This window comes from Austrofundulus limnaeus, unplaced genomic scaffold (genome assembly GCF_001266775.1).
Source record: "Austrofundulus limnaeus strain Quisiro unplaced genomic scaffold, Austrofundulus_limnaeus-1.0 Scaffold501, whole genome shotgun sequence".
NCBI lineage: Eukaryota > Metazoa > Chordata > Actinopteri > Cyprinodontiformes > Rivulidae > Austrofundulus > Austrofundulus limnaeus.
The window spans coordinates 138,463-164,328 of NW_013952903.1; the positions used below are offsets into that span (position 1 = coordinate 138,463).

A 25,866-nucleotide genomic window follows, 5' to 3' on the forward strand; every position below is an offset into this window, starting at 1 on the left:
ATACCTGTTATCTTGGTTCCCTCTTTGGTCTCAGCAGGAATACCAACACCGTAGTCATTCGCGCCAGTCACTCTGAAATAGTAAACTTCTCCCTCTTTCAGGTTTGTCACTTTATATGTCAGTCTGTGGCATGTGTCAGTCAACCTAGTCCAACCTTTTTTGCTGGCTTCACGATAATCAATAAGGTAGTTCTTGACTGGTCCTCCTCCCTCATTCTCAGGCATGTCCCAAGTTACAGTGGCAGAGGTCTTGGTCACGTCCTTGACCTCTACATGAGCAGGAGGTCCAGGTGAGTCGAGGACTCTAACACTGAGTGTCAATGAGGAGGTCCCGGCAACATTGGATAAGGTGACGGTGTACTTTCCAGAGTCGTTGCGAGTTGCTTTTTCTAAGGTGATTGATGTGAATGTGTCTGTGGTGTCAATGACAGCACGCACTCTGAGATCGATGTCTGGTTTAGTCCATGAAACAGTAGGAATGGGTTTTCCTCTGAAAGGTACTGTCATTGTAAATGAGCTTCCATCTTTCACAATAAGAGTTTTTCTCATCTCATTGCTGATCTCAAAGGCTGGTTCTTCCTCTCTTTCTTTGGCAATTTGTTTGTCAGACTCAGGACTAGGCTCACTGACTCCTATTTTGTTGAYTGACTTGACAACAAACACATATTCAACCCCAGGGGTTAGTCCCACCACAGTAAACTCTGTGTTTTTGGTGTTATGGACTCCAATAATCCATTCATCATCTGATGTCTGTCTGTATTCTACTCTGTAACCAGTCACAGGTGCTCCACCATCAAATAGTGGCTTACTCCAAGTCAGTGTCGCTGTAGTCTTCGTAGAGTCAATAATTTTAGGTTTAGGAGGAGGTGAAGGCAGGAACTGTGGGTCTTCAGCCTTAGTAAGTGGACAAGGGATGCTGGGAGCACTGAGGCCAGCAGAATTCTCTGCAAACACTCTGTATTCATATTCACAGCCATCACGGAGGTTGGAGGCTTTGACTCTGAGGTCATACACAGGTTTTTTGTTGACACGGCACCAACGGAGGCCAGTCTTCTCCCGCTTCTCAATTACATAGCCAGAGATACTACTGCCACCATCAGAAACTGGTCTTTCCCAGCAGATTGTCATTGCCTCACTAGTAATTGATGTGACCTCGACATTGGTGGGGGCTGCAGGCACAGTGAATGGATCCATTGCCTTTGTTGCCTCACTTTCCAGTGCTTCTCCATCTCCATATTTGTTTACTCCCCTGACTCTGAAGATATACTCATTTCCTTTGAGCAGCTTAGTAACTTTGCAAGTAGTTGCCTTCATATCACCATAGACCAGGGTCCAGGCAAGGCGACTTGTCTCCCGTTTCTCCACAATGTAATGCATGATTTCAGCACCACCATTCTCTTGAGGAGGTCCCCATGTTAGAGTGCATTTCTCTGCTGTAATGCCAGAAACTGCCAGAGGTCCTGAGGCGGGTCCAGGCCTGTCTAGAACCTTACAGTTGACAGCCACAGACCTTGTACCAGCTACATTGTGMAGAGTCAGGACATACTGGCCAGAGTCCTTTCTTATAGCATCTCTGACAATGAGGGTGGTTGTAAARTTGGTGGAGGTGATTTCACACCTGGCCTTGGCCTCAATCTCCTTTCCRTCCTTAGACCAGGAAAGCACAGGAAGTGGACGTCCTGTGATTTCAGCATCTATCTTAATTATCTCCCCAGCTTTAATGACAACCAACTGTCTAAATTTATCCTCCATGATAATGGTTGGGGGGTCTACATCATCTTTCACAGTAACGGGACCTGTGCTCTCTGAAGGAGCACTCAGCATCTCTGCTGAGTTCTTTGCAATAACATGGAAGTCATACTGGACATCTTCTGTGAGACCTGTAACATCAAAGTAGGTGTCCTGCACATTGGTGAAGTTGCATTTCAGCCAGCGACCTTTGGGAAGTTCTTTGCGCTCTACAATATATCCAGTAATTTTCACTCCACCATCATATTCAGGTGCATTCCAGAAGAGGGARACTGAGTTTCTGGTGATGTTTGTGACTGTTAGGTTATGTGGAGATTCACAAGGATCCCTAGCTGCAACAGGATCACTGGATTTACTGCATGGACCAATGCCAGCTATATTTTCAGCATAGACTCTAAACTGATACAACAGCCCTTCCTCAATGCCGGTCATCTTGAACTGGTTTTCAGCCAGCAATCCTCTGTTGACTTTGGTCCACAAAATGCTGCTTTGTTCTTTGCATTCAATGTGATAACCAATAACAGGGCTTCCACCATCACTGGAAGGTCTGCCCCATAATACCAACATACCAGTCTTGGTGGCATGGGCAACATGAAGGTTGGTTGGTGGGCCAGGAGGTTCAAATGGATACTGGGCAATAACTGGAGCAGAGTCTGTAGCAGAACTCTTGCCATAACGATTCTCAGCTGCAATGCGGAACTGGTATTCTGTGCCCTGGTTGAGTCGTGAAACCTTTATTGATGTCCTTGCAACTGTGGCTGAGACAATTTGCCATGTGGTAGAGGTAGTGTCTCTTTTCTCCACAACATAGTTGTTAATCTGGCATCCACCATCATAAGTTGGAGGATCCCAGGACAGAGAGACAAAGTCAGCGCTGACCTCATCTACCCTAATGCTGCTGGGTGGCCCAGGTTTGTCCAGGATGATAACTGAGATTTCAGCTGTCTTGGTGCCAACTGAATTAGTCAGTGTAATCTCATATTTTCCAACATCCTCTTTGGTAGAATCCTTGATGACAATCTTAGATGAGGTGTTGGAATTCACAACATTTACCCTGGTTGTCTGCTTTAGCATTTGACCATCCTTTTTCCAGGACACCTCAGGTTGAGGCCGTCCTCTGAAGGGAACATCAATCTTCAAGTCGTCTCCTGCTTTTACACTGTATGTGTTGAACAGCAGGTTGATTATGGGCTCCCCTGTGATGTCTTTTACTACAACGGGGGTAGCCAAAGGTTTGGCATCACTCCTACCCTTATCATTCACAGCAATCACTCTGAAGGAGTATTCCTCACCAGTAGTGAGCCCATCAATGGTAGCTTCCAGTGCTTTGGCTTCACTGCACACTGTCCATTTATCATCTCCTTTGGGCTGCATCTCCACAATATAAGCCGTGATTTTGCTGCCTCCATCATGATCAGGTTTCTCCCATGAAAGAGTGACAGTATGACGGGTCACATCAACTACAACAATCTTACCAGGAGGCAAAGGAACCTGTGATACCTTGACTTGATCTGTGAAAGCAGGTAGACCTACTCCTAGCTCATTCACAGCCAGCACACGGAAAAAGTATCTTCCTCCCTCTTGCAGGTCTGAAACAAGGAAGGAGTTCCTCACACAGTTGGTGCTAACACTAGTGAATGCCATTCTTTTTTGCTCTCTCTTCTCCACAATATAATGAGATATCTTAGCCCCACCATCAATAAGAGGCGGCTCCCAGGAAAGAGATACGGAACGTGTTTTTACGTCCTTAACCTGTAGGTTAGTAGGTGCACTGGGGGAGTCCAGAACTCGGACATTGATAAAGGCTGATTTAGAGCCACTAAGGTTTTCAAGGGTCAGTGTGTATTTGCCAGTGTCAAATCTGTCAACGTTTTCAATCACCAGCATTGTGTAAGAGCTTGTGACTTCAATCTGTGCACGTTCATTCAGAGGGCCATCAGCCTTTGACCATTTGACCTCAGGCTCAGGCTTTCCTCTGATCGTCACAAAAAGACGCAGCGTGGCAGTGGCACGAACATTGACCATCTTTCTTAAGTCAGCATCTAGTTCAATTTCAGGAGCCTCGAATTTCTCTGCAGCAATCACAGACACAGGTAGGTCCACRTGATCCCCTACACCTTCACAGTTAACGGCACAGATACGGAAGTTGTACTCTGCATTTTCTTTTAGTGTCTTTACAGTATAGTGAGTTTCTTGGACACCAGTATGTGGTGTGCAGACAAACCATTCATCATCTCCTGCTTCCTTCTTTTCAACGACATATCCAGTAATCTTTGCCCCACCATCATAGATAGGCCTGGACCAGGTAAGAGAGACTGTGGTGCTTGAATGATCTGTAACTTTGGGGTTATTTGGAGGACCTGGTGGGTAAATAGCATCACATGCCTTGACGTACTGTGTTGGTGTGCTAGGCTTTCCAACACCAGCAGCATTTTCAGCTGACACCCTGAATTCATACCAGTGGCCTTCTGTGAGACCAGAGCACCTGAATCTCAGGTCAGTCAGCCTCTTCTTGTTGCACTTGGTCCATCTGACACCATCCTTATCACGTTTTTCAAGTACATATCCTTCAATCTCAGCTCCTCCATTATTCTCAGGCCTCTCCCAGGTAAGCACCATAGAATCCCTAGTAATAGCACTAGCCTCGGGAGTGGAGGGGGCACTGGGAGTGGTGAAGGGATTACGAGCAATTACAGGCTCTGATTCTAAAGGCTCACCAACACCATATTTATTCACAGCAGTGACTCTGAAGATGTACTCATTTCCAGGGAGTAGTTTTGTAACTTTGTAACTGATAGCCTGAATCTTGGGCTCAACCACAGTCCAAGACAAACGACTTGTCTCCCTCTTCTCAATGATATAGTGAGAAATTCCAGCACCACCATCATGAGTAGGGTGGCTCCAATGCAGATAACATTTTTCAGCTGTAACTCCTTTGACTTCTAATGGTCCATCTGGTGGACCAGGTCTATCCAGAACCTTGACATTAACAGGAATCATTTTGATTCCACCCACATTCACAAGTTTGAGGACAAAGTGACCACCATCCACTCTGATACAGTCCTTAACAGTCAGGGTGGTACGGGTAAGTGTGGTCTTTATTTCCATTCTTGGTGTGGTTTTGTCAATTTCTTTTCCATCCTTCAGCCATGTGATCTCAGGCAGAGGTTTTCCAGTGTAGTCAGCATCAATGACAAATGACTCACCAGCATGAACGACTGTCAGATCTTTGAATTTAGAATCCAAAGCAGCATCTGGAGCTTCAATTGCATCTTTGGCTGTAATTTCTCCTGTGCTCCCCGATGGGYGACTTGAAATGCCAGCAGAATTTTTGGCAATGATTCTATATTCATAAACACAGTCTTCTGTGAGACCAGTGATTGTGAACTGAGTATCGATAATGTTGGTAAAGCTGGCCTTCATCCAACGAGTATCTGGGTGTTTTCTCCTTTCAATTACATAGCCAGTGATAGCACTGCCTCCATCGTACTGAGGTCTGGTCCACTGAAGTGTAACGTGGTTTCTGGTGATTTCAATGGCCTCAGGAGTGCCTGGTGGGTCACATGGGTCTCTAGCTACTGTGCTCTCAGAGACCTTGCTAGCTGGGCTAATACCAGCAATGTTCTCAGCATAAACTCTAAATTCATATTCAATACCTTCTTCCAAGTCTGTAGTTTTGAATCGTGTCTCTGGAATCAGAAGTTTGTTGAGTTTTGTCCACAAAAGGCTATTCTTTTCCTTTCTCTCCAGATGATACCCAATAATTGGACTGCCTCCATTGTTGGTGGGGGGTTTCCATTCAACAACCATGCTATCCTTGGTTGCAGCTGTTGTAATTGGTGTTCCTGGGGCAGCAGGCTCACTAAATGGATACTTGGCAACAACAGCAGGAGAGACAATAGCAGAACTCTTTCCATATCTATTCTCAGCTGAAACTCTGAACTGATATTCAACACCAGTTTTCAAATTGGTGACTTTGATGGTTGTCCTGGCAATTGTAGCTGACACAATCTGCCATGCTGTGGTGGTCGTATCTCTCTTCTCTACAATGTAGTTGTTAATCTGACAGCCTCCAGTGTACTCCGGTGGCTCCCAGGAGAGAGTAACATAATTAGAGCTCACCTCATCAATTTTCACAGGCCCTGTGGGCGGTCCTGGCTTGTCAAGAACAATGACAGTAATCTCTTCTGTAGTTGTTCCAATGCTGCTTGTGGCTGTGATTGTGTATTTACCAGAATCATCTTTATTTGCATCCTTAATGACCAGCTTAGTGGACGATGGTGTGCTGGATACATTTAGTCTTGTTGTCTCCTTTAGAGCTTGTCCCTCCTTTTTCCATTCAACCTTGGGAATTGGGCGACCCAATACCGGAATCTCAACTTTTAGATCTTCACCTTGCTGTAAACTGTAAGTAGTGAATTTGATCTTAAATTTAGGCTCAACCGTTATATCTTTAGCAGTAACTGGTGAAGCCAGAGGTCTGGGGTCACTCTTGCCTTTCTCATTGAAAGCTGACACTCTAAACAAGTACTCATGTCCTGCACTGAGGCCTGTGACGGTGCCCTCACAAGTTTTGGTTGTTGTAGCTACAACCCATTCTTCTGAGCCCACAGGCTGCATCTCAATGTTGTAGCCAATGATCCTGCTGCCTCCATCATGGACAGGTTTCTCCCAGGAGAGTGAAGCAGTAGTTTTAGTGACTTCAGTCAGATTAACCTTACCCACAGGCAGAGGTGGCTCAGATGTTTTGACTGATTCTTCTGTCTCAATTGCCTGTCCAACACCAAATTCATTTTCAGCCAAGATTCTGAAATAGTAGATTGTTCCCTCTGTGAGCCCAGTGACACGGTAGCTTGTCTTTGTGCATTTGTTGTCTACATTAGAATACACGTTCCTTGTGGACTCACGCTTTTCAACCAGATAATTCTTTATTCTTGATCCACCATCAATAATAGGAGGTTCCCAGGTCAGTGTGACACTCTCCCTCTTTATGTCTTTCACTGTTAGATTTAAAGGAGCACCTGGAGTGTCCAGAACCTTAACAGAGACAAAAGCTGATTTGCTGCCAGCACTATTTTCTAAGTTGAGGATGTATTTTCCTGCATCATATTTGTCACATATGTCAATGGAAAGCTGTGTGTAATCATCACTCGTCTCAATCTGAACTTTAGTGGGCAGCACACCATCCTCCTTAGCCCAGCTTACTTCAGGAACAGGACGACCCTTGAAAGGAATGCAGATTCTCATTGAGCCTCCTGCACGAACAACTAGTCCCTTCCTGAGCTCAGAGTTCAGGATCACTTCTGGTGGGTCAACTTTATCCATGGGTATCACAACTCCCTGTATTTCTGTGGGTTCACCAACACCTTCCTTATTGATTGCACAAATACGCACTTTGTATTCCTGATGTTCTGTCAAACGTTTGATGGTGAACTTAGTATTGTTTACACCAGTAGGTGGTGTGCATATAGTCCATTCCTCCTCATCAGCCTTGGTAATTTCCACAGCATATCCTTGAATCKCACAACCACCATCATATATAGGCCTATGCCAAGCTAGACTGATGGAGTCTTTTGTAGTGTCAACCACATGGGCATTGGTAGGACAGCCTGGTTCAAAGGTGGGATCACAGGCTTTGAGGTAGGGTGTAGGTGGGCTTGGCTGACCTACTCCAGCTGCATTCTCAGCAGATACCCTGAACTCATAATCATGGCCCTCAGTGAGTCCTGTTACTCTAAAACGCAAGTCAGTCACTCTGCGTTTATTGCATTTGGTCCATCTCACTCCAGCTCTGTCCCTCTTTTCAACAATGTACCCACCAATATCACTTCCTCCTGTGGTTTTAGGGCGGTTCCAACAGACAGTCATGGAATCCCTGGTAATGTTAGTGATCTCAAGTTCATGAGGTGAGCCAGGAGGAACAAATGGATTTCTCATGATAACTGGTTCTGATTCAAGAGGTTCACCCACTCCATATTTGTTGACAGCCAAAACTCTGAATATGTACTCATTGCCTTTCAGTAGTTTCGTAACCTTGAACATTGTAGCTCCACAATCACTGGAGACCACAGTCCATGCCAAGCGACTGGTTTCTCTCTTTTGAATTATATAGTGAGAAATGCTAGCACCTCCATCATGCCTAGGTGGTAGCCATGACAGTGAACATTTCTCCTCAGTAACATTGGTGATTGTAAGTGGTCCCTCTGATGGGCCTGGTCTATCCAGAACTTTCACACTAAATGGGACCGTCTTCGTTCCAGCAACATTGGTCAGAACCAGAGTGTACTGTCCACCATCCACTCTGATGGCATCTTTCACAACAAGTAAAGCTTTAAAATCTAAGTTTTTAATTTCAATTCTTGCAGAGTTTTCAACTTCAACACTTCCCTTAAACCACTGAGCTGTTGGGATTGGTTTTCCTTCCACACTGGCTTCCAGATTGAATGTTTCTCCAGCATTAATAACAATGGTCTGATTGTACATAGGATCAGTTTCACACTTAGGTGGCTCAACTTCATCCTTGGCTGTTATGGATCCTGTTGACTCAGAAGGCTTACTGACAGCACCAGCTGCATTCCTTGCAATCACTCTGAAATCGTATTTACTGTCCTCTGTAAGTCCAGTAACTGTAAATTCTTGTTCAATAACGTTTGCAAAGCTTGCCTTCATCCATTTGCCCTCTGGAAGGTCACGCTTCTCTACTACATAGCCAGTTACAAGGCTTCCACCATCATATTGTGGAGGTGACCACCTCAGCTTCACTGAGTGCCTAGTCACAATCACAGCCTCAGGACGGCCAGGTGGATCACATGGGTCACGGGCAACATAAACTTCAGAAAYTTTGCTGCATTTTCCAATACCAACTATGTTTTCAGCATATACTCTGTACTCATACTCAATGCCTTCCTCCAGTGGAGTGGACTTGAATTTGCAGTCTTGGATGAGCATTTTGTTGATCTTGGTCCACAGTATACTATTCTTCTCTTTCCTCTCTAAATGATAGCCCAAAATGGCACTGCCTCCATCAGATGGAGGTTTATGCCACTCAACCACCATATAATCTTTAGTGTAGGAGGACACAAATGGTGTCCCTGGAGGACCAGGTTCCTGGAATGGATACTGTGCCACAACAGGCTGTGAATCAATTGCATAACTCTTTCCATATCTATTCTCAGCAAAGATTCTGAATTGGTATTCAGCGCCTGTCTTCAGATTGGTTACTTTTAATGTGGTTCTGGCCACAGTGGCAGATACAACAACCCAGTTAGTTGTAGTTGTGTCTCGCTTCTCCACTACATAGTTAGAGATTGGACAGCCACCTGTATATGTGGGTGCTTCCCAGCTAAGAGTCATACTCTCAGCACTGATATCTTCAATCTTGACAGGGCCTGTTGGTGGGCCTGGTTTATCCAGAGTGATCACCTCAATAGTGGCATCCTTGGAACCCAGGGAATTGGCAATATTGATGGTGTACATACCGCCATCCTCTCTAGTAGCATCTTTAATGGTTAGAGTTGTCTGATGTGCTGAATCAGTGACATTGACTCTGGTGGTCTGCTTAAGGGCCACTCCATCCTTGGTCCAGGTAATGGTTGGTTTTGGATGACCAGCAATTGGAACCTCTATCTTAAGATCATACCCCACCTGAACACTGTAGGAACTCACTTTGGGTCTAACAGAAGGTTCAATGACAAGATCCTTTGCTACAACTGATTGGACAAGTTGTCTCGGGTCACTTTTACCCTTTTCATTAACAGCAATAACCCTGAACTGATATTCCTCTCCTTTGAGAAGGTTACTTACTACTGTCTCCACACCTTTCACACTAGCACACAAAGACCAGGTCTCACTACCCTTAGGAGCAATTTCAACTTCATAATGACTGATTCTACTGCCACCATCATATTGAGATTTCTCCCAAGTTAGAGTAACGGTGCTGTTAGTGACATCAACAACACTAACCTTACCAGGTGGCTGAGGCTTCTCTGATATTTTAATTGGCTCAATAGTTTTAGCTTGCAGACCCACACCATATTCATTCTCAGCTAGGACTCTGAAGAAGAAGATTCCACCCTCTGGAAGAGACTCAACTTTCCATGACATCTTGTTGCAGGTGGTAATGGTAGTGTACACTTTTCTGGTGCTTTCACGTTTTTCAACAATGTAATGCTTAATCTTTGAGCCACCATCCAAAAGTGGAGGCTCCCATGAAAGCGAGACAGAGTTTCTTGTGATCTCTTTAACTGTTAAGTTAGTGGGTGGACTAGGGGAATCCAGGACTCTAACGCTGATGAAAGCTGATTTAGCTCCACTAGCATTTTCTGCAGTTAAGGTGTATTTGCCACTGTCAAATCTGTCAACATTCTCAATGACAAGTGAAGCATAGCTTCCTGTATTATCAATTAAAGCAGTTTCCTTAATCTCTCCATCAGCCTTGCCCCATTTMACCTCAGGAGTTGGACGACCTCTTAAAGGTACAAACAGCCTTAAAGTGCCTGCTGCTCTGATGTTGATAGTTTTTCTCATGTCAGCATCTAAGTCAAGGTCCGGAGCCTCAAGCTTCTCCTCCAGGAGAATTTTTCCAGGCACATCAGCATGTTCACCAATACCAACTTTGTTGATTGCACAAACTCTGAACTGGTATTCATGCTTCTCCAGGAGCTTTTTCACTGTGAATTTAGTATCTATTATTCCAGTGGGTGGAGTGCACATAAACCACTCATCAGCTGCTACATCACATGCTTCAACAATGTAAGCCTTAATTTCACAGCCGCCATCATAAATGGGCTTGCCCCACRTAAGTGACACGGTGGACCTAGAGGTGTCTACCACCCTAGGGTTGTTTGGTGGGCCTGGTTCGAAAATAGGATCCAGTGCTTTGTAGTACACTGTTGGTGTGCTTGGTGTGCCAACTCCTGCAGCGTTCTCAGCAGAAACTCTGAATTCATAGCTATGATTTTCAATGAGTCCTGTCACTCTAAAGCGTAGCTCGGTTACATTGCGCTTGTTGCATCTAGTCCATCTCACACCATCCTTGTCACGTTTCTCAACAACATAACCTTGGATGGGATTACCACCATCATTAACAGGTCTTTCCCAAGTCACCACCATGGAGTCCTTAGTAATTGTGGAGACTTCTACTTCTGTTGGTGGGCTTGGAGCAACAAATGGGTTTTTAGCTATCATTGGTTCAGATTCCAAAGGTTCACCAACACCATATTTATTGACTGGGATTACTCTGAATATGTACTCATTACCAGGAAGAAGTTTGGTAATTTTCAGATTCAGAGTCTGAACTTTTTGTTCAACTACAGTCCACACAAGTCTGCTGGTTTCTCTCCTCTCAACAATGTAATGGGAAACATCACTACCTCCATCTTGCAAGGGAGGTTTCCATGAAATTGAGCATTTCTCATTGGTGACCCCATAGATAGAGATAGGGCCCTCAGGTGGACCTGGTCTGTCCAAGACCTTGACATTAATGTTAACAGTTTTCTCTCCTCCAACATTCTTTACCAACAAGGTGTACTGACCTCCATCAACACGAATGGCTTCCTTAACAATTATACAAGCTGTAAAGTCTGTATTGTGAATCTCTAAACGAGCTGCTTCTGAAATCTCTTTGCCCTCTTTCAGCCAGTGTACAGTGGGTACAGGTTTACCATAAATTCCTGCTTCAAGTCTAAATGTCTCTCCAGCATTTACAACCACAACCTGGGAGTACTTAGTCTCCAAGTCAACTCTCGGAGGATCAACCTCATCCTTAGCAGTGATGGTTCCAGTAGAATCAGATGGTTGACTGAAAACACCAGCTGCATTTCTGGCAATGACACGGAATTCATAAGTCTGATCTTCAGTGAGTCCCGTGACAACAAATTCAGTGTCAATAACATTGGCAAAACTGGCCTTCATCCAACGGCCACCTCCCTCTTTTTTCTCAACCACATAACCTGTGATCTTGATACCGGCATCATACTCAGGTTTGGTCCATCTCAGTGTCACATGGCTTCTTGTTACAATGACAGCTTCTGGTTTTCCTGGTCTGTCACAAGGATCCCTTGCCACTTGTATTTCACTCACTTTGCTGGCTTTGCTAAGGCCAACAATATTTTCAGAATAGACTCTAAACTCATATTCAATACCCTCCTCTAGACCAACAACCTTGAATCTGGTCTCTGGGATGAGTTGTTTGTTCTGTTTCACCCACAGAATACTGTTTTTCTCTTTAAGTTCTAAATGGTAGCCCAGAATTTTGCTTCCACCATCATTGCTAGGYTTCTCCCATACTACAACCATGCTCTCCTTGGTAACTGACTGAACCACAACAGAACGTGGTGAACTGGGCACCTCAAAAGGATACTGAGCAACAATGTTTTCAGAGAGCAGGAATGAAGACTTGCCATATCTATTTTCTGCAGCAACTCTAAATTGGTACTCTAATCCAGTCTTCAAACGGGCTGCCTTGATAGTCGTTCTGGCCACTGTAGCAGACACAATCTGCCAGTTTGTAGTTGACGTGTCTCTCTTCTCTACAATGTAGTTATTGATTGCACAACCACCTTCATACAGTGGTGGATTCCATGACAAGACCACACTGTCAGCAGTGACTTCATCCAACTTGATTGGGCCAGTTGGAGGACCAGGTTTATCTAAGACAATAACACTGATATCTGCTGTTGCCTCTCCAGCTGTGTTGATAAGTTTTATAGTATATGTGCCTACATCATCTCTGCAAGCCTCCTTAATGACAAGACGAAGATTATTGTCTGTGGCTTCAGCATTAACCCTGATTGTCTCCTTGAGAACAGCACCATCTTTCAGCCAAGTTGCTGTAGCCTTGGGGCAGGCAACATATGGAACATCAATCTTAAGGTCATCTCCTGCCATTGCACTAAATGTACTGAAAATCAACTTGAATGTTGGTGGAATTATCAGATCTTTAGCCACTACAGGCACACTGAGAGGACGTGGATCACTAACACCCTTCTCATTGGTGGCTGAAATACGGAACATGTACTCCTCTCCCTGTGTAAGTCCAGTAACCTGAGCTTCATTGGTTTTTACCACCATGACTTGAGACCATTTCTCACTTCCTTTTCTCTGCATCTCAACATTGTAGCCTGTTATTCTGCTTCCACCATCATGGTCTGGTTTTTCCCAAGTTAGTGTGACACTATTGCCGGTTACTTCACGGAGGGATACTTTGCCTGGTGGTAGAGGCTTCTCTGATGCTTTAATTGGTTCAAGAGTCTCTACTGGAAGACCAATACCAAACTCATTTTCAGCCAGGATTCTAAAGAAGTATAATTTTCCTTCTTCCAGGTCTCCAACCTTCCAACTAGACTTATGGCAACTGGCACAAACAGTTGAGTAGGCTTTCCTGGTTGACTCACGTTTCTCAACAATGTAGCTGCGGATTCTGGAGCCCCCATCTATGAGAGGTGCATCCCAAACCAGGGAAACAGAGTTTCTAGTGACCTCTTTAACAATCAGATTCTGGGGTGCTCCAGGAGTATCTAGTACTCGGACATTAACAAAGGCTGTCTTACTTCCTGATGCATTTTCTACTGTCACCAAGTATTTACCTCCATCAAATCTGTCAACATTATCTATCTGAAGAGTTGTGAATGATGAAGTGATTTCAATGTTGGCTCTGTCTAAAGATTCTCCATGCTCTCTTGACCATTTTACTTCAGGTGCTGGTCTGCCCTTGATGGGGACAAATAATCTAAGTGTACTGCAGGCTCTGATGCAGACTACTTTGCGCAGTTCTGCTCCAAGTTCAATTTCTGGAGGAAGCAGTCTGTCTTCAGCCTTAGGGGTTCCAGGAACAGCAGCAGGCTCTCCTACTCCTTCACTATTAGTGGCACAGATATTGATTTTATACTCCTGGTTTTCCTTCAAATTAGTGATGGTGAAGGAAGTGGCTGTCCATCCCTTCTTAGGAGTATGGATTGTCCACTCATCCTCTTCAGGCAGGCAGGTTTCCACAATGTAACCAGTTATTTCAGAACCACCATCATAAACAGGTTTGTTCCAGGCAACAGTAATAGAAGATTTTGTTGTGTCCAAAAGTCTTGGATTTCCTGGAGGTCCAGGCTGGAAGATGGTGTCTACTGCTTTGTAGTATGGACTGGAAGGACTTGGCTGGCTTAGACCAGCATTATTTTCAGCAAAAACTCTGAATTCATATTCATGTCCTAGTGTAAGACCAGAGACCTTGAATCGCAAGTCAGTTACAGTTCTCTTGTTGCATTTCACCCAGCGTAGGCCAGTCTTATCCCGTCTTTCTATTATGTATGTGTTGATTCTGCTGCCTCCATCATGTTCAGGACGCTCCCAGCAGACAACCATAGAGTCTTTGGTAATTGTGGTGACTTCTGGCTGAGTTGGTGGATCACTAGGACCATATGGGTTTGCACAAATGATTGGTTCAGACTCTAGAGGTTCACCCACACCATACTTGTTAACAGCCATGACCCTGAAAATGTACTCATTGCCCTTAAGAAGCTTGGTGACTTTAAACCTGTTTGCTTGAAGGTCTGTTGCCACATTTGTCCATGCCAGCCTACTGGTCTCACGCCTCTGGATGATGAAGTACTCAATCTTGGCACCACCATCATGTGTTGGATGCAGCCAGTTAAGCACACATTTCTCTGCAGTGACATCTGTAACACTTAGGGAATCTGGTGGTCCAGGTCTGTCGAGAACTTTAACATTGAATGTGAATTTGGCAAAGCCACCAGGATTGCTGGCAGTCAGGGTGAAAGCACCACCATCCCTCCTGAGTGAATCCTTGTTGATTAGTGTTGTATGAAAGTCAGTTGTCTTTATTTCTATTTTGCCTGTATCCTCCAGCTCTTTTCCTTCCTTGGTCCATACTAAAGAAGGTAATGGCCTGCCAGTCACACTGGCTTCCAGCTTAAATGGCTCTCCTGCCATGACCACAACAATGCTACTATATGATATATCCACATCAAGCCTGGGCTCTTGAATGTCATCTCTGCATGTTATTGCCTCAGATGGCTGAGATGGAGCACTGACAGCACCAGCTGAATTTCGAGCAAACACTCGGAATTCATAGATTGCATCTTCAGTCAGACCACTAACTGTATAGATGGTTTCTAGAATGTTGTTGAAGTTTGCTTTGAGCCAGCGCCCATTGGGCATCTCTCTCCTCTCCACTGTGTATCCAGTAATGGAGAATCCACCATCACCTTCTGGTTTGGTCCACGACAGAGTCACTTCATGTCTGGTAACATTCAGTGCCACAGGTCTACCTGGCACTTCGACTGGGTCCAAAGCATACATAGCYTCAGAAGGTTTGCTAGGTTTGCTGAGACCAGCCATGTTTTCTGCAATAACACGATGTTCATATGCAATGCCGTCAACAAGGCCTGTTGATTTGAACATGTTTCCAATGACGAGAGCTTTGTTGATCCTCTGCCACAGAATGCTATTCTTCTCTTTCCTGTCCACGTGATAGCCTAGAATAGGACTGCCTCCATCAGAGCCTGGCTCATTCCAACTAAGATTCATAGAATCCTTGTTAAACGATGTTACCACTGGAATGCCAGGCTGGCTTGGCACATCAAATGGATAGGCAGCCAACACTGGCTCAGAGAGAATGCAAGGTCCAATGCCATACCTGTTTTGAGCCTTGACACGGAACTGATACTGAGTACCAGTAGTGAGTCTGGCTGCTTTGAATGTAGTGCGGATAACGGTTGCCGCCAACTCCACCCATGAAGTGCCAGTAGTCTCCCGCATCTCAACAATGTAGTTGTTGATAGGAACACCTCCATCATTCTCTGGAGCTTCCCAGGAGAGAATGACATAATCACATGAGACCTCATCCAGTTTAATAGGACCGCTGGGAGGACCTGGAATATCATGGACCAGGAGGGTGATTGTCTCTGTCACTGTACCAAGCATGTTCTTTCCTGTCATGGAGTACTGGCCTCCATCAGTCCTTCTGGTCTCATTGATATTGAGGATAGTTGATGTTAATGTTGTTTCAATGTTCATTCTTTGTGTCTCCTTGAACACAAAGTCTCCCTTTTTCCAGGACACCACAGGCCTGGGTTTTCCCAGCACTGGAATCTCTACCTTCACACGATCCCCTGCTTTGACAATCACAGTCTTCTGGTAGACYCCTCTCAGGTCAAACGATGGAGCAAAGGTGTGCTCTTTGATTATTGCAGGTCTGCTTTCACGGGGATCACTTCTGCCTGATGCATTCACAGCCATTATACGGAAAGTGTATTCAGCACCCTCAACCAGATCTGTAACAGTGTAATCTAGAGCCTTGATGGTGGTCATGTGGACCCACTGATCAGTGTCCTTCCTCTGAGCTTCAATGACATATCCAGTAATCAAGCTACCACCATCATGCAGGGGTTTAGTCCACGCAAGACTAGCACTCTCAGAAGTCACATCAGTGACATACAAGTTCTCTGGTGCAGAGGGGGCCTGAGACACCCTGATTGGCTCAGGGGTTTCAGCAGGCTCACCCACACCTAGATCATTTTCAGCAGACACACGGAAGTAGTAATAAGCCCCTTCCTCAAGGTCTTGGAATTTAAAGGAGCACTTTTGCCATGTGGTGCTCAGCACTGTGTAGGCCTTCTTGGTCGCATCTCTTCTTTCAATAATGTAGTTATGAATCTTGGAACCTCCATCAATTATGGGAATTTCCCACTGGAGTGTTATGCTGTTCTTTGTGATCTCCCTTGGTTTGAGGTTTACTGGTGGTCCTGGAGTGTCCAGAACTTTCACATTAACAAAGCCAGTCTTTTTACCAGCGACATTCTCTAGACAGAGCTGATACTTTCCAGCATCATATCTAGTGCAGTCAGGAATAACAAGCAGAGTGTAGGACTCTGTTGTGTCTATGTGTGCACGTGTTTTTAAGTTGGTATTCTCTTTGCTCCAAGTGACTTCAGGAACAGGGCGACCCCTGATGGGAACAAATATACGAATCGAAGCACGGCACCTGACCACCAAAGTTTTCCTGAGTTCAGCATCCAGTTCAAAGTCTGGCAGTGATTCTTGGTCCACCAGTTCAGTAACTTTTTCGACCTCTGCAGGCTCACCTACTCCCTCAGAGTTCACAGCACTAACTCTGAAGTGGTATTTACCTCCTTTTTGGAGTTTACCAATAACATATTCAGTAATTTTCACTGGGTACTGTGTCTCTGTCTCCCAGTCATCATGTCCTTCCTTTTTATACTCAACGATGTATCCTTCCACTTCAAGACCACCATCATAGTGAGGTCGGCCCCAAGCAAAGGTTGCTGTGGTTTTAGTGGTCTCTGCAATTCTGGGATTGGATGGAGGACCAGGTGGATCTAAAACACAAATAAGAGTACATACATTTATAAGAGGATAAAGTTTTAAAAGGTAACTCTTTTAGATTTTTCTATCTTAAAAATTTATTTACTTACAAACAATATCCTTAGTCAACACAGGGCGTGATGGCTCACTTGGCTCTCCAAATCCAGCCTTATTCTCAGCTGTGACTCTAAACTCATACTCTACTCCCTCAGTTAGACCTTGCACCTTAAATCGCAGGTCAGGAACTGTCCTCTTACAGGCTCTCACCCATCTCATTCCTCTCCTTTCTTTTCTCTCTACACTGTAACCTCTAATGTCACTTCCTCCATCCTGTACTGGTCTCTTCCATGAAATGGTGACAGCATTCCTACTGACATTATCAATCTCTGGGGCTGAAGGTGGCCCCGGGGGACCTGGGAAAACAAAAATAGGAAAAAAATAATTTTTGCAGCTCACAAAGTAAAAATRAAATTCTACAAATATGGCAAAGTGGAAAATTGTATTTTCAACATTTTCATACCATTTATTTTGCTTAAAAGAAAGAAAGAAACGAGTATGTAAACTTACGGAAACTGTCTTCCATTTTGACTGGACCAGACTGGCTAGAGTCTCCTGTGCCATACTGGTTTACAGCAGACACTCTGAAGATGTACTCGTTGCCTTTGATCAGTTTGTGTGCTACATGTCTGCAGTCCATGATATTTTCAGCTAGTTTGGTCCACTGCAGGCGGCTAGTTTCTCTCTTCTCTAGAATGTAAGACTTGATTGAGCATCCTCCATCCTCCTCTGGTGGAAGCCAAGTCAGAGTACACTTTTCAGCTGAAATACTACTGACTTCAATGGGACCTGGAGGTCCAGGGATGTCTAGGACTTTCACTTTAATATGTTCTTCTTTAATACCGAAAGGGTTACTAGCGGTGATGGTGTAATCTCCTGTGTTCTTCCTACTTGCATACTTAATAGCCAGAGTGGAAGAGGTAGGGGTGCTGGTGATAGTGACAATGTCAGAGTTCTTGATCTCACGGCCTCCTTTGGACCAGACAGCAGTTGGTGGAGGTTTACCCACAATCTTAGAGGCTGAGATCACAATTGTGTCTCCTGCCCTGACTGATACACCCTCCTTCATTTCTTGGTCAAGAGTTATAGATGGGGCTTCTGTAAAGAGAACAAAGTCATATGAACACTCCTCAGTAATTCACTAATAGTGTTAAAAGTCAGATACTTTTAAAACCTAAAATATCAGTTTTTCAGAACTCATAGTTTCCTACATGTTTTAATTAAATTACTCAGGCTAAATCACCGGCCAGCGTACCGTACTCATCCTTGCAGGTCAAGGACTCAGTGGATTCTGAGGGAATGCTGATAGCACCTGCAGCATTTCTGGCTCTGATTCTGAACTGATACTGAGATCCCTCTGTCAGGTCGGGGACAGTGAAGGCACAGCTCTGGATGTTGACATGATTGGCTTTCATCCAGGCCTTGCCACCAGCCTGTAGCTTCTCCACCATGTAGCCAGTCAGCTTATAGCCACCATCATATTTGGGAGCAGTCCAAATCAAAGTGACTGTGTTCCTGGTCACATTTATCACTTCAGGTTTGCCAGGTGGATCTGACAAAGAGMAGATATTTATTAATACAGGCATATATTGCAATGAAATGGGAGGTTTATTATAGATGAACTCACCAACAGGATCAAGGGCAACCACTGCTTCTGTGACCTTACTTGCCTTTCCAAGGCCAGCCGTATTTATGGCCATCACCCTAAACTCATACTCTAGTCCTTCTATTAGACCTGTGACTCTGCATTCCTTTACTCTGAGAGGAGTCTTACTGGCCCGTTTCCACATCAGGCTGTTCCTCTCCTTAAACTCAATATGATATCCTAAAAGGAAAAAAAAGATGATGATCACAGTTTTCTCATGCTTCCTAYTCACTGAAATCAACCATAGTCATTTACCAGTAATTGGAGAGCCGCCATTGTCAAATGGATCAGCCCATGTCAGAATGGCTGACTCATGGCGGATGCTCACAATCTCAGGTGGAGCAGGCGCCTCAGGTACATCTAGAGGAAAGACAGGTAGAAAGTGGGATGTTGTTATACAGGTGTATAGTTGGATGGTCATCTGGCTTGTGTAACAGCAAAATAAATACTCGTCTAAGCAAAGCAAAGTAATTAACAACAGATAAACAAAATACTTTTAAAATCTGTTATAAGAAACCAGAGAAGTACTCACTGAATGGATGCTGGGCAATGACTGGGTCAGACCTCAGAAACTCTCCAATCCCGTACTTATTCTCTGCACAAACTCTAAAGATGTATTCTATTCCTTCGTGGAGTCTGATCACCCTCATGGTGGTCTTCTGGATGGCTGAAGCCACTGTGGCCCACTTGTTGTCTGTAGTCCTCCTCTTCTCAACAATGTAATTGGACACCTCAGCACCACCATCGTCTGCAGGTGGTGCCCATTCCAGGGTAATGCCATCAGCGGTAATTTCATCAAACTTGATGGGCGCGGTGCAGATGCCGGGCTTTCCGACCACCTTCAGCTGGAACTTGCAATCTTTGGAGCCAGCACTGTTTCTAACATTGATAGTGAAAGTGTCRGCATCTCCTCTCTGACAGTCTCTGATCAACAGGGTGGTGACACCCGGTGAAGCCTCGATGCAGATATGGCCAGTATCGCCAAGCCCCATGTCACCCTTCTTCCAGGTGGCAACAGGGCAGGGCACTCCAATGAGGGGAATGTTGATACGTGTGGTGGTGCCTTCCTTCACCACGCAGCAACCGTCCTGMAGGCTGCTCAAGTTGCAGTCAGGCAGCACTGAAATATACAGRAACCAAGATTGAAACTATATTATATATGCTACTATTCAGGAAAACAAGTGAGTTTATTTCACAGCATGTATGACTGTCTGACTTCTTACCAAACTGGTCCTTGGCGACAACAGTGAGCTCAGTTGGTGGTCCCTCTCCAGACTCGTTGAGAGCCTTGACTTTGAATAGATATGCCTTGCCCTCTGTCAGCTCACTGATGGTGTGGGTCATGTTCTTGCCCTTCATAATCTGGATCCACTTTTCCTCACCTTCGCTCTGCTCCAGTATGTACGAAGTAACATAACTTCCCCCATCACTGATGGGCTTCTTCCATCCCAGAGTGATGGAATTCTTGGTAGTCTTCTGGGCTTTAAAGTCCATCACTGGACCAGGTTGTTCTGAAAAACAAGGTGAGATGAGTTGAGGCAGAGCATGTATTAGAGGGTTTTCCTGCTTGTGTCTAGCTTTGGTTTTCATTTATAAAAATGCTGTAATTTATAAACAAATCAACTGTAGACTTTTAAAAACACATTTCTGATGTGTAGAGAGATATTTTCTGCAACACAAACAATCATTAAAATATAAGTAAACTGGACTTTTTCTCATTTCTTGAAACTAGAGAAGAAATCCAGCTGCCTTTTTATTGAACCAATTAGGATTGTGATGTTCTGGGGACCAGAATCTACATCAGGGTACCTGATGCCCGGACGCTGCCCTGAGTCTCGCAGCCCTCTCCGATGCCATAGGCGTTCTCAGCCAGCACTCTGAAACAGTAGGCTTGTCCTGGCTCCAGGTTAGTGATCCTGAATGAAGGCTTGTGGCACTCCGCTGACACACAGGTCCATGCCTTTCTCTCAGCCAAACGTTTCTCTACAATATAGCTTTTCACAGGGCTGCCGCCATCAATTAGAGGTGCATCCCAAGTGATGCAGGCATGGGTTCTGGAGGTCTCCTTCACAATCAGGTTTAAAGGTGGTCCAGGTGAATCTGAATGAGGTAGAAAAGTATAATTCAGTTATGTTTCATAAGTCAGTTTTCCTTTCAGATACTGTATATGATCCTAAATATACAGTACACCACAGATTTCCTTCAACAAACATTCTTTCTTTATTTACCTTTTTTCAAACAAAAAGATTACATTTAACATTTTATTGCTGCTCTCTGGTGCTTTTGGAGTCGTAGATTGTTTCTAACATTAATGTTATAGAAATAAAACTACAAACCTAACAACTTATCTGACTCTTTTTCTCCCTGTACTTGCTGTGTATTTCATGAGATTAAATACAGATCCTTACCAAGGACCTTCACTATGATGGTGTAGCTCTTGGATCCGCTGCTGTTCTCCAAGGAAAGGACATATTTGCCAGCATCGTATCTGTTTACGTCCTCGACCATCAGTAGGGTGTCCCAGTCCGATGTCTTGATCAGAATGCCCTGCCTTTCCTTCAGGTTGGCGTCCACCTTCGTCCACGTCACTTTAGGTGCGGGTCGTCCTCTCAGTGGGACGTAGAGCCTCATGGTGACACCGGCTCGCAGAACYAGAGCCTTTCTCAGGTCAGCATCCAGTTCAGCTTCAGGGGCAACTGTAGATTGATTAAATAATCAGTTGTTATTTAAAAAAAGTTTGATCTATTCTGAGTTATTCTGGTGCACTGTTTTCTGTCTCTCTGTAAGAAAGTGAGTTCATACAATCTGTAAACTTATGTAGCCTGTCCATTATGTGATTCCCATGCTATGTTCCAGAGTTTACTAGTTAGCTTGGTGAAGAAAGTTAAAAGAAAGAGCAAGTGTATAATCAGGACCCACAATGTAGAAAGTATTTATCTAAAAACAGTGATGCAATGAACATACTCAGGATGTCCTTGGCCATGTGGTTTCCAGGAACCTCACTGGGTTCACTGTAACCGATCTTGTTGAGGGCAGTGACTCTGAACTGGTACTCGATGTTTTCCATCAGCCCAGTTAACACAAACTTAGTGGCCTGGAGTTTCTTTGGGACATTGCAGTTAGTCCAGCCCTCTGAATCAGCTCGCTTGTACTCCACCAGATATCCAATGATCTCACAACCACCATCATATGCTGGTTTGGTCCAGCTGAGACTCACTGAGTTCTTGGTTGAGTCCACTACCTTGGGAAATGCAGGTGGACCAGGAGGATCTGAAGAAATATAGGTAAGTGGTATAAATCAGAAAAGTATCAGGATAAATTAAAATAAGTTTTTGTTTTTATTCAGCAGATACTCACAGACAGGGTCAACAGCCAGAACAGCRTTGGATGGATCACTGGGTTTGCCCAGACCAGCCTTGTTCAAGGCGATGATTCTGAACTCGTATTCAGAGCCCTCGGTCAGCTGAGCGGCCTTGATGGTTCTGTCGATGACTGGTCGGCGGTTGACCTTTGCCCAGGTCAGCTCGGTGGCTTCACGTTTCTCCACCATGTAGCCCAGGATGGGAGCTTTGCCATCATTGGCCGGAGCTTTCCAGCTGACTGTCATGGAGTCTTTGGTAATGTTGGTGATGACGGGAGGCTCACATGGTCCAGGAACATCTGGTGGAAGAGAAAAGATCAGTCTCCCATCATTTCACTGACTCAGCTAACAACACTTACAAGAACTCTTCACATACATTTTAGTTTTCTTACCATATGGATTCTTGACGGTGACAGCATCCGTCATGGTGGGGTCTCCTACACCATACTGGTTCTCAGCACTGACTCTGAACTGGTATTCATGACCTTCGATGAGTTTCTCCACTGAACAGTCAGTGATGTGGCCATGGATGTTGGAGGTCACCAGAGCCCAGTTGGCCCTGCTGGTTTCACGCTTTTCAATAATGTAGTTTGTAATTTCAGATCCTCCATCTGCCAGCGGAGGCTCCCATCGCATCTTGACATGGTCAGCAAACACTTTAGAGATTTTCACAGAGGCTGGTGGTCCAGGTTTGTCTGCARAGGAAAACACAGAGGGTTGTCCTCAAAGTCTGAAGACATAACAGAAATACTTGAATACTTAAAGGAATATAGAATCAAACTTACCGAGTACCTTGACCTTTATGGTAGCATATTTGGAGCCATTGGGGTTTTCAGCAGTGATGGTGTAGTCTCCAGACTCCTTTCTGGTGACGGAGTAGAGCTCCAGCAGATGAACATGTTTCTTCTGAGTTGCCTTCATTCCCTCAGCCAGGACTAGAGGTGCACCGTCTTTCTTCCAGCTCACCTTGGGCAGTGGCTTACCAAACACCTCTGCATCTAAGAAGATGTTCTCTCCAGCCTTTACCACGATAAGGTTTTTCATGTTGATGCCGAGTTCTACACGAGGAGGAACTGCAAGAGAGATAGAGGTAAGACTTGTTAGCAAGATTTGTCACAGATTTAATCCACATACTCCTTTCCTCTGCGCAGTTATACCATTCTCTGCTATGACAGTGATGGGGTCTGACAGCTCAGAAGGAAGGCTGACGTTGATGGCAGTCTTGGCAATAACCCTGAACTGGTACTTCTGACCCTCCTCCAGTCCATGAACCACATAGTTTTCATTCTGGATGTTCATGCAGTTGGCATTGCAGCGAGTCCACTTCTCTTCTGGGACCTTGGCGTATTCCATGTAGTAACCAATCAGCTTGCTGCCACCATCATGTTTGGGACGGCTCCACACCAATGAAACAGAGTTCTTAGCCACGTCCATAGCCTCTGGTTTTCCTGGTGGGTCTGCATGAAGACAGGAAGGGTTGTAGAGACAATGATTTATATTTGATAGTTTAATTGGACCAAAAAAATGCAGTTCCTGGACTTTTTCTTACCAACAGCGGTCCTGGCGGTGATAAAGTCTGTCTGTTTGCATGGTTTTCCCTGTCCTGCTTGGTTGAATGCAGACACCCTGAAGGTGTACTCCAGACCTTCGATCAGGCCCATGCAGGTGTACTGGGTTGCTTTGACCACAGCTTCATTAGCCTTCACCCACAGAAGGCTGTTCCTCTCCTTCTTCTCAATACAGTACCCAGTGATGGGGCTGCCACCATCACTGCTGGGACGCTCCCAGGACAGGATCACAAAGTCCTTGTTGATCTTATTGATCTGCAGGCTTCTGGGCTCACTCGGAGGATCTTTAAGGTAACAAAAGAAAACAAAAACATTACCACATAATGCCTTAGATGTGAAGATAATAACCAGTAATGAATCTTGTCATGGAAAAACTCACCAAATGGATATTTGGCGATCATTTTCTCAGAGTTGATGGGCTCTGAGATGCCAAACCTATTCTCAGCACGGACCCTGAACCAGTACTCTTTTCCAGGAGTAAGTTTGGACATTCTGAAGCTGGTCTTGGTGCAGGAAGTGGACACCGTGACCCAGTCACCCTGGCTGACGTCACACTTCTCTACGATGTAGTTGGTGATGTTGCTGCCGCCATCCTCCTGGGGGGTGTTCCAGAGCAGTGTGCAGGCATCAATGTCTAACTCAGTGATCTCTAATGGAGCTTCTGGAGGTCCAGGCTTGTCTGTGGCACAAAGGACAAATCATTAATGACAGAATGGTACCAATTCACTCATTGTTCATATAAAATGTAATAACTCTGTTCTCAGACAGAGCTGTGACTGACCCATTATGATGACCCTGAGGATCTGGTTGACTTTGCCGGTACTATTCTCAGCAGACAGGCTGTAGTAGCCACTGTCCTTCCTGTTCACGTTCTTAATGATGAGTGTGGTGGTTGTCAGAGTCTTTACGAGTGACAGACGGTCAGAGGTCAGCACATCCTCATTGCCCTGCTTCCACTTGCAGACAGGAGCAGGTTTACCCGCAACAATAGCCTCAATCACCATCTTGGTTCCAGCTCTGGCTGTCACAATGTCAGGCATTATGATTTTTGGAGCCACTGAGAAGAAGATCAAACATTAGGTCAGTGTTAAAGAGAACTGTAGCTTTTAGTTGTGTCTTCAACATTGTGTTAGCGTTTACATAATTTTACAAAGTTGGGATTAGTTTGCTCTACTTACTTAGCTGCTCCTTGACCTCAAACACTCCTTCTACCTCTCGAGCCAAGCTGACTCCCACAGAGTTCCTGGCTGCAACTCTAAACCGGTACTTCTTCCCTTCCTTCAGACCCACCACCACAATGGTCAGGTCTTTGACCACGGAGTAAGGGGTCCACTTGTCCTCCGGTGCACCTTCCTCCTGGTAATCCACCACATAGCCATTGATCTTGGCCCCTCCATCTCTGAGGGGCTTCAGCCAGCCCAGGGTGGCGCTGTTCTTGGTGATCTCCAGCACATCCATCTTCTTTGGTGGATCTGGCTCACCTGGACGAAAAACACAATAATGATTAGTGACAGTTAACAGAACACGTGTATGCATCCACAAGTCAATCATTGTTTCATTCTTTTTGTAAAGTATTGGGAGGATAAAGAGACATGTCTATCTGACCCTTTAAACAGATTATTAATGGGCAAACATAAATCTAAAAGAGTTGTATCAACAAATAAACTTGATGTTTCATCTGTTTATTTAAAACAATTCTGGAACAACTACTCGTACATTAGGTTGTTTTGTCATTAAATATTTTAGACACATGACTTCAGATTAAGGGCTGGGGCTTAGGGGTAACGTTGGGAATAGTGATACAGCCTCGGAATGTAAGGACATGCCTGTGATGATACTCACTAAGAGGGTCCACAGCCAGGTAGGATCTGGGAGAATCCTGAGGAACTCCAGGTCCATATTTGTTGCAGGCTATGACTCTGAAGTAGTACTCAATGCCAGGTGCCAGGTTGGTCACCTTGAAGCTAGTTTTCTTTAAGTCTTCTATGCATTTGGTCCATGTCTTCCTGTCCACTTCCCGTTTCTCCACAATGTAATTGATTATGGGGCTACCTCCGTCATTTTCTGGAGGCAACCATGAGATCTGAGCGGTGGTCTTTGTGACATTGGTTGCATCCAGGCCTCCGACCGGACCAGGAGTGTCTGCACAGA

At 44.8% G+C, this 25,866-nt stretch overlaps 1 protein-coding gene across 1 annotated transcript in view; it reads right to left on the minus strand.

The window, feature by feature from the left end:
* The window catches only part of ttn.2 (titin, tandem duplicate 2), a gene marked incomplete at its 5' end in the record, with an annotated part of 153,022 nt that overhangs the window by 28,360 nt on the left and 98,796 nt on the right, over positions 1-25,866 (minus strand). Inside the window, 20 exon segments of the mRNA XM_014025811.1 lie at positions 5-17,098; positions 17,195-17,497; positions 17,652-18,239; positions 18,397-18,693; positions 18,769-18,966; positions 19,042-19,146; positions 19,319-19,906; positions 20,010-20,297; positions 20,596-20,886; positions 21,195-21,482; positions 21,751-22,056; positions 22,144-22,446; positions 22,540-22,842; positions 22,933-23,220; positions 23,305-23,604; positions 23,697-23,999; positions 24,095-24,394; positions 24,497-24,772; positions 24,894-25,196; positions 25,558-25,857. Coding sequence (XP_013881265.1) covers positions 5-17,098; positions 17,195-17,497; positions 17,652-18,239; positions 18,397-18,693; positions 18,769-18,966; positions 19,042-19,146; positions 19,319-19,906; positions 20,010-20,297; positions 20,596-20,886; positions 21,195-21,482; positions 21,751-22,056; positions 22,144-22,446; positions 22,540-22,842; positions 22,933-23,220; positions 23,305-23,604; positions 23,697-23,999; positions 24,095-24,394; positions 24,497-24,772; positions 24,894-25,196; positions 25,558-25,857 — 23,022 coding nt within the window.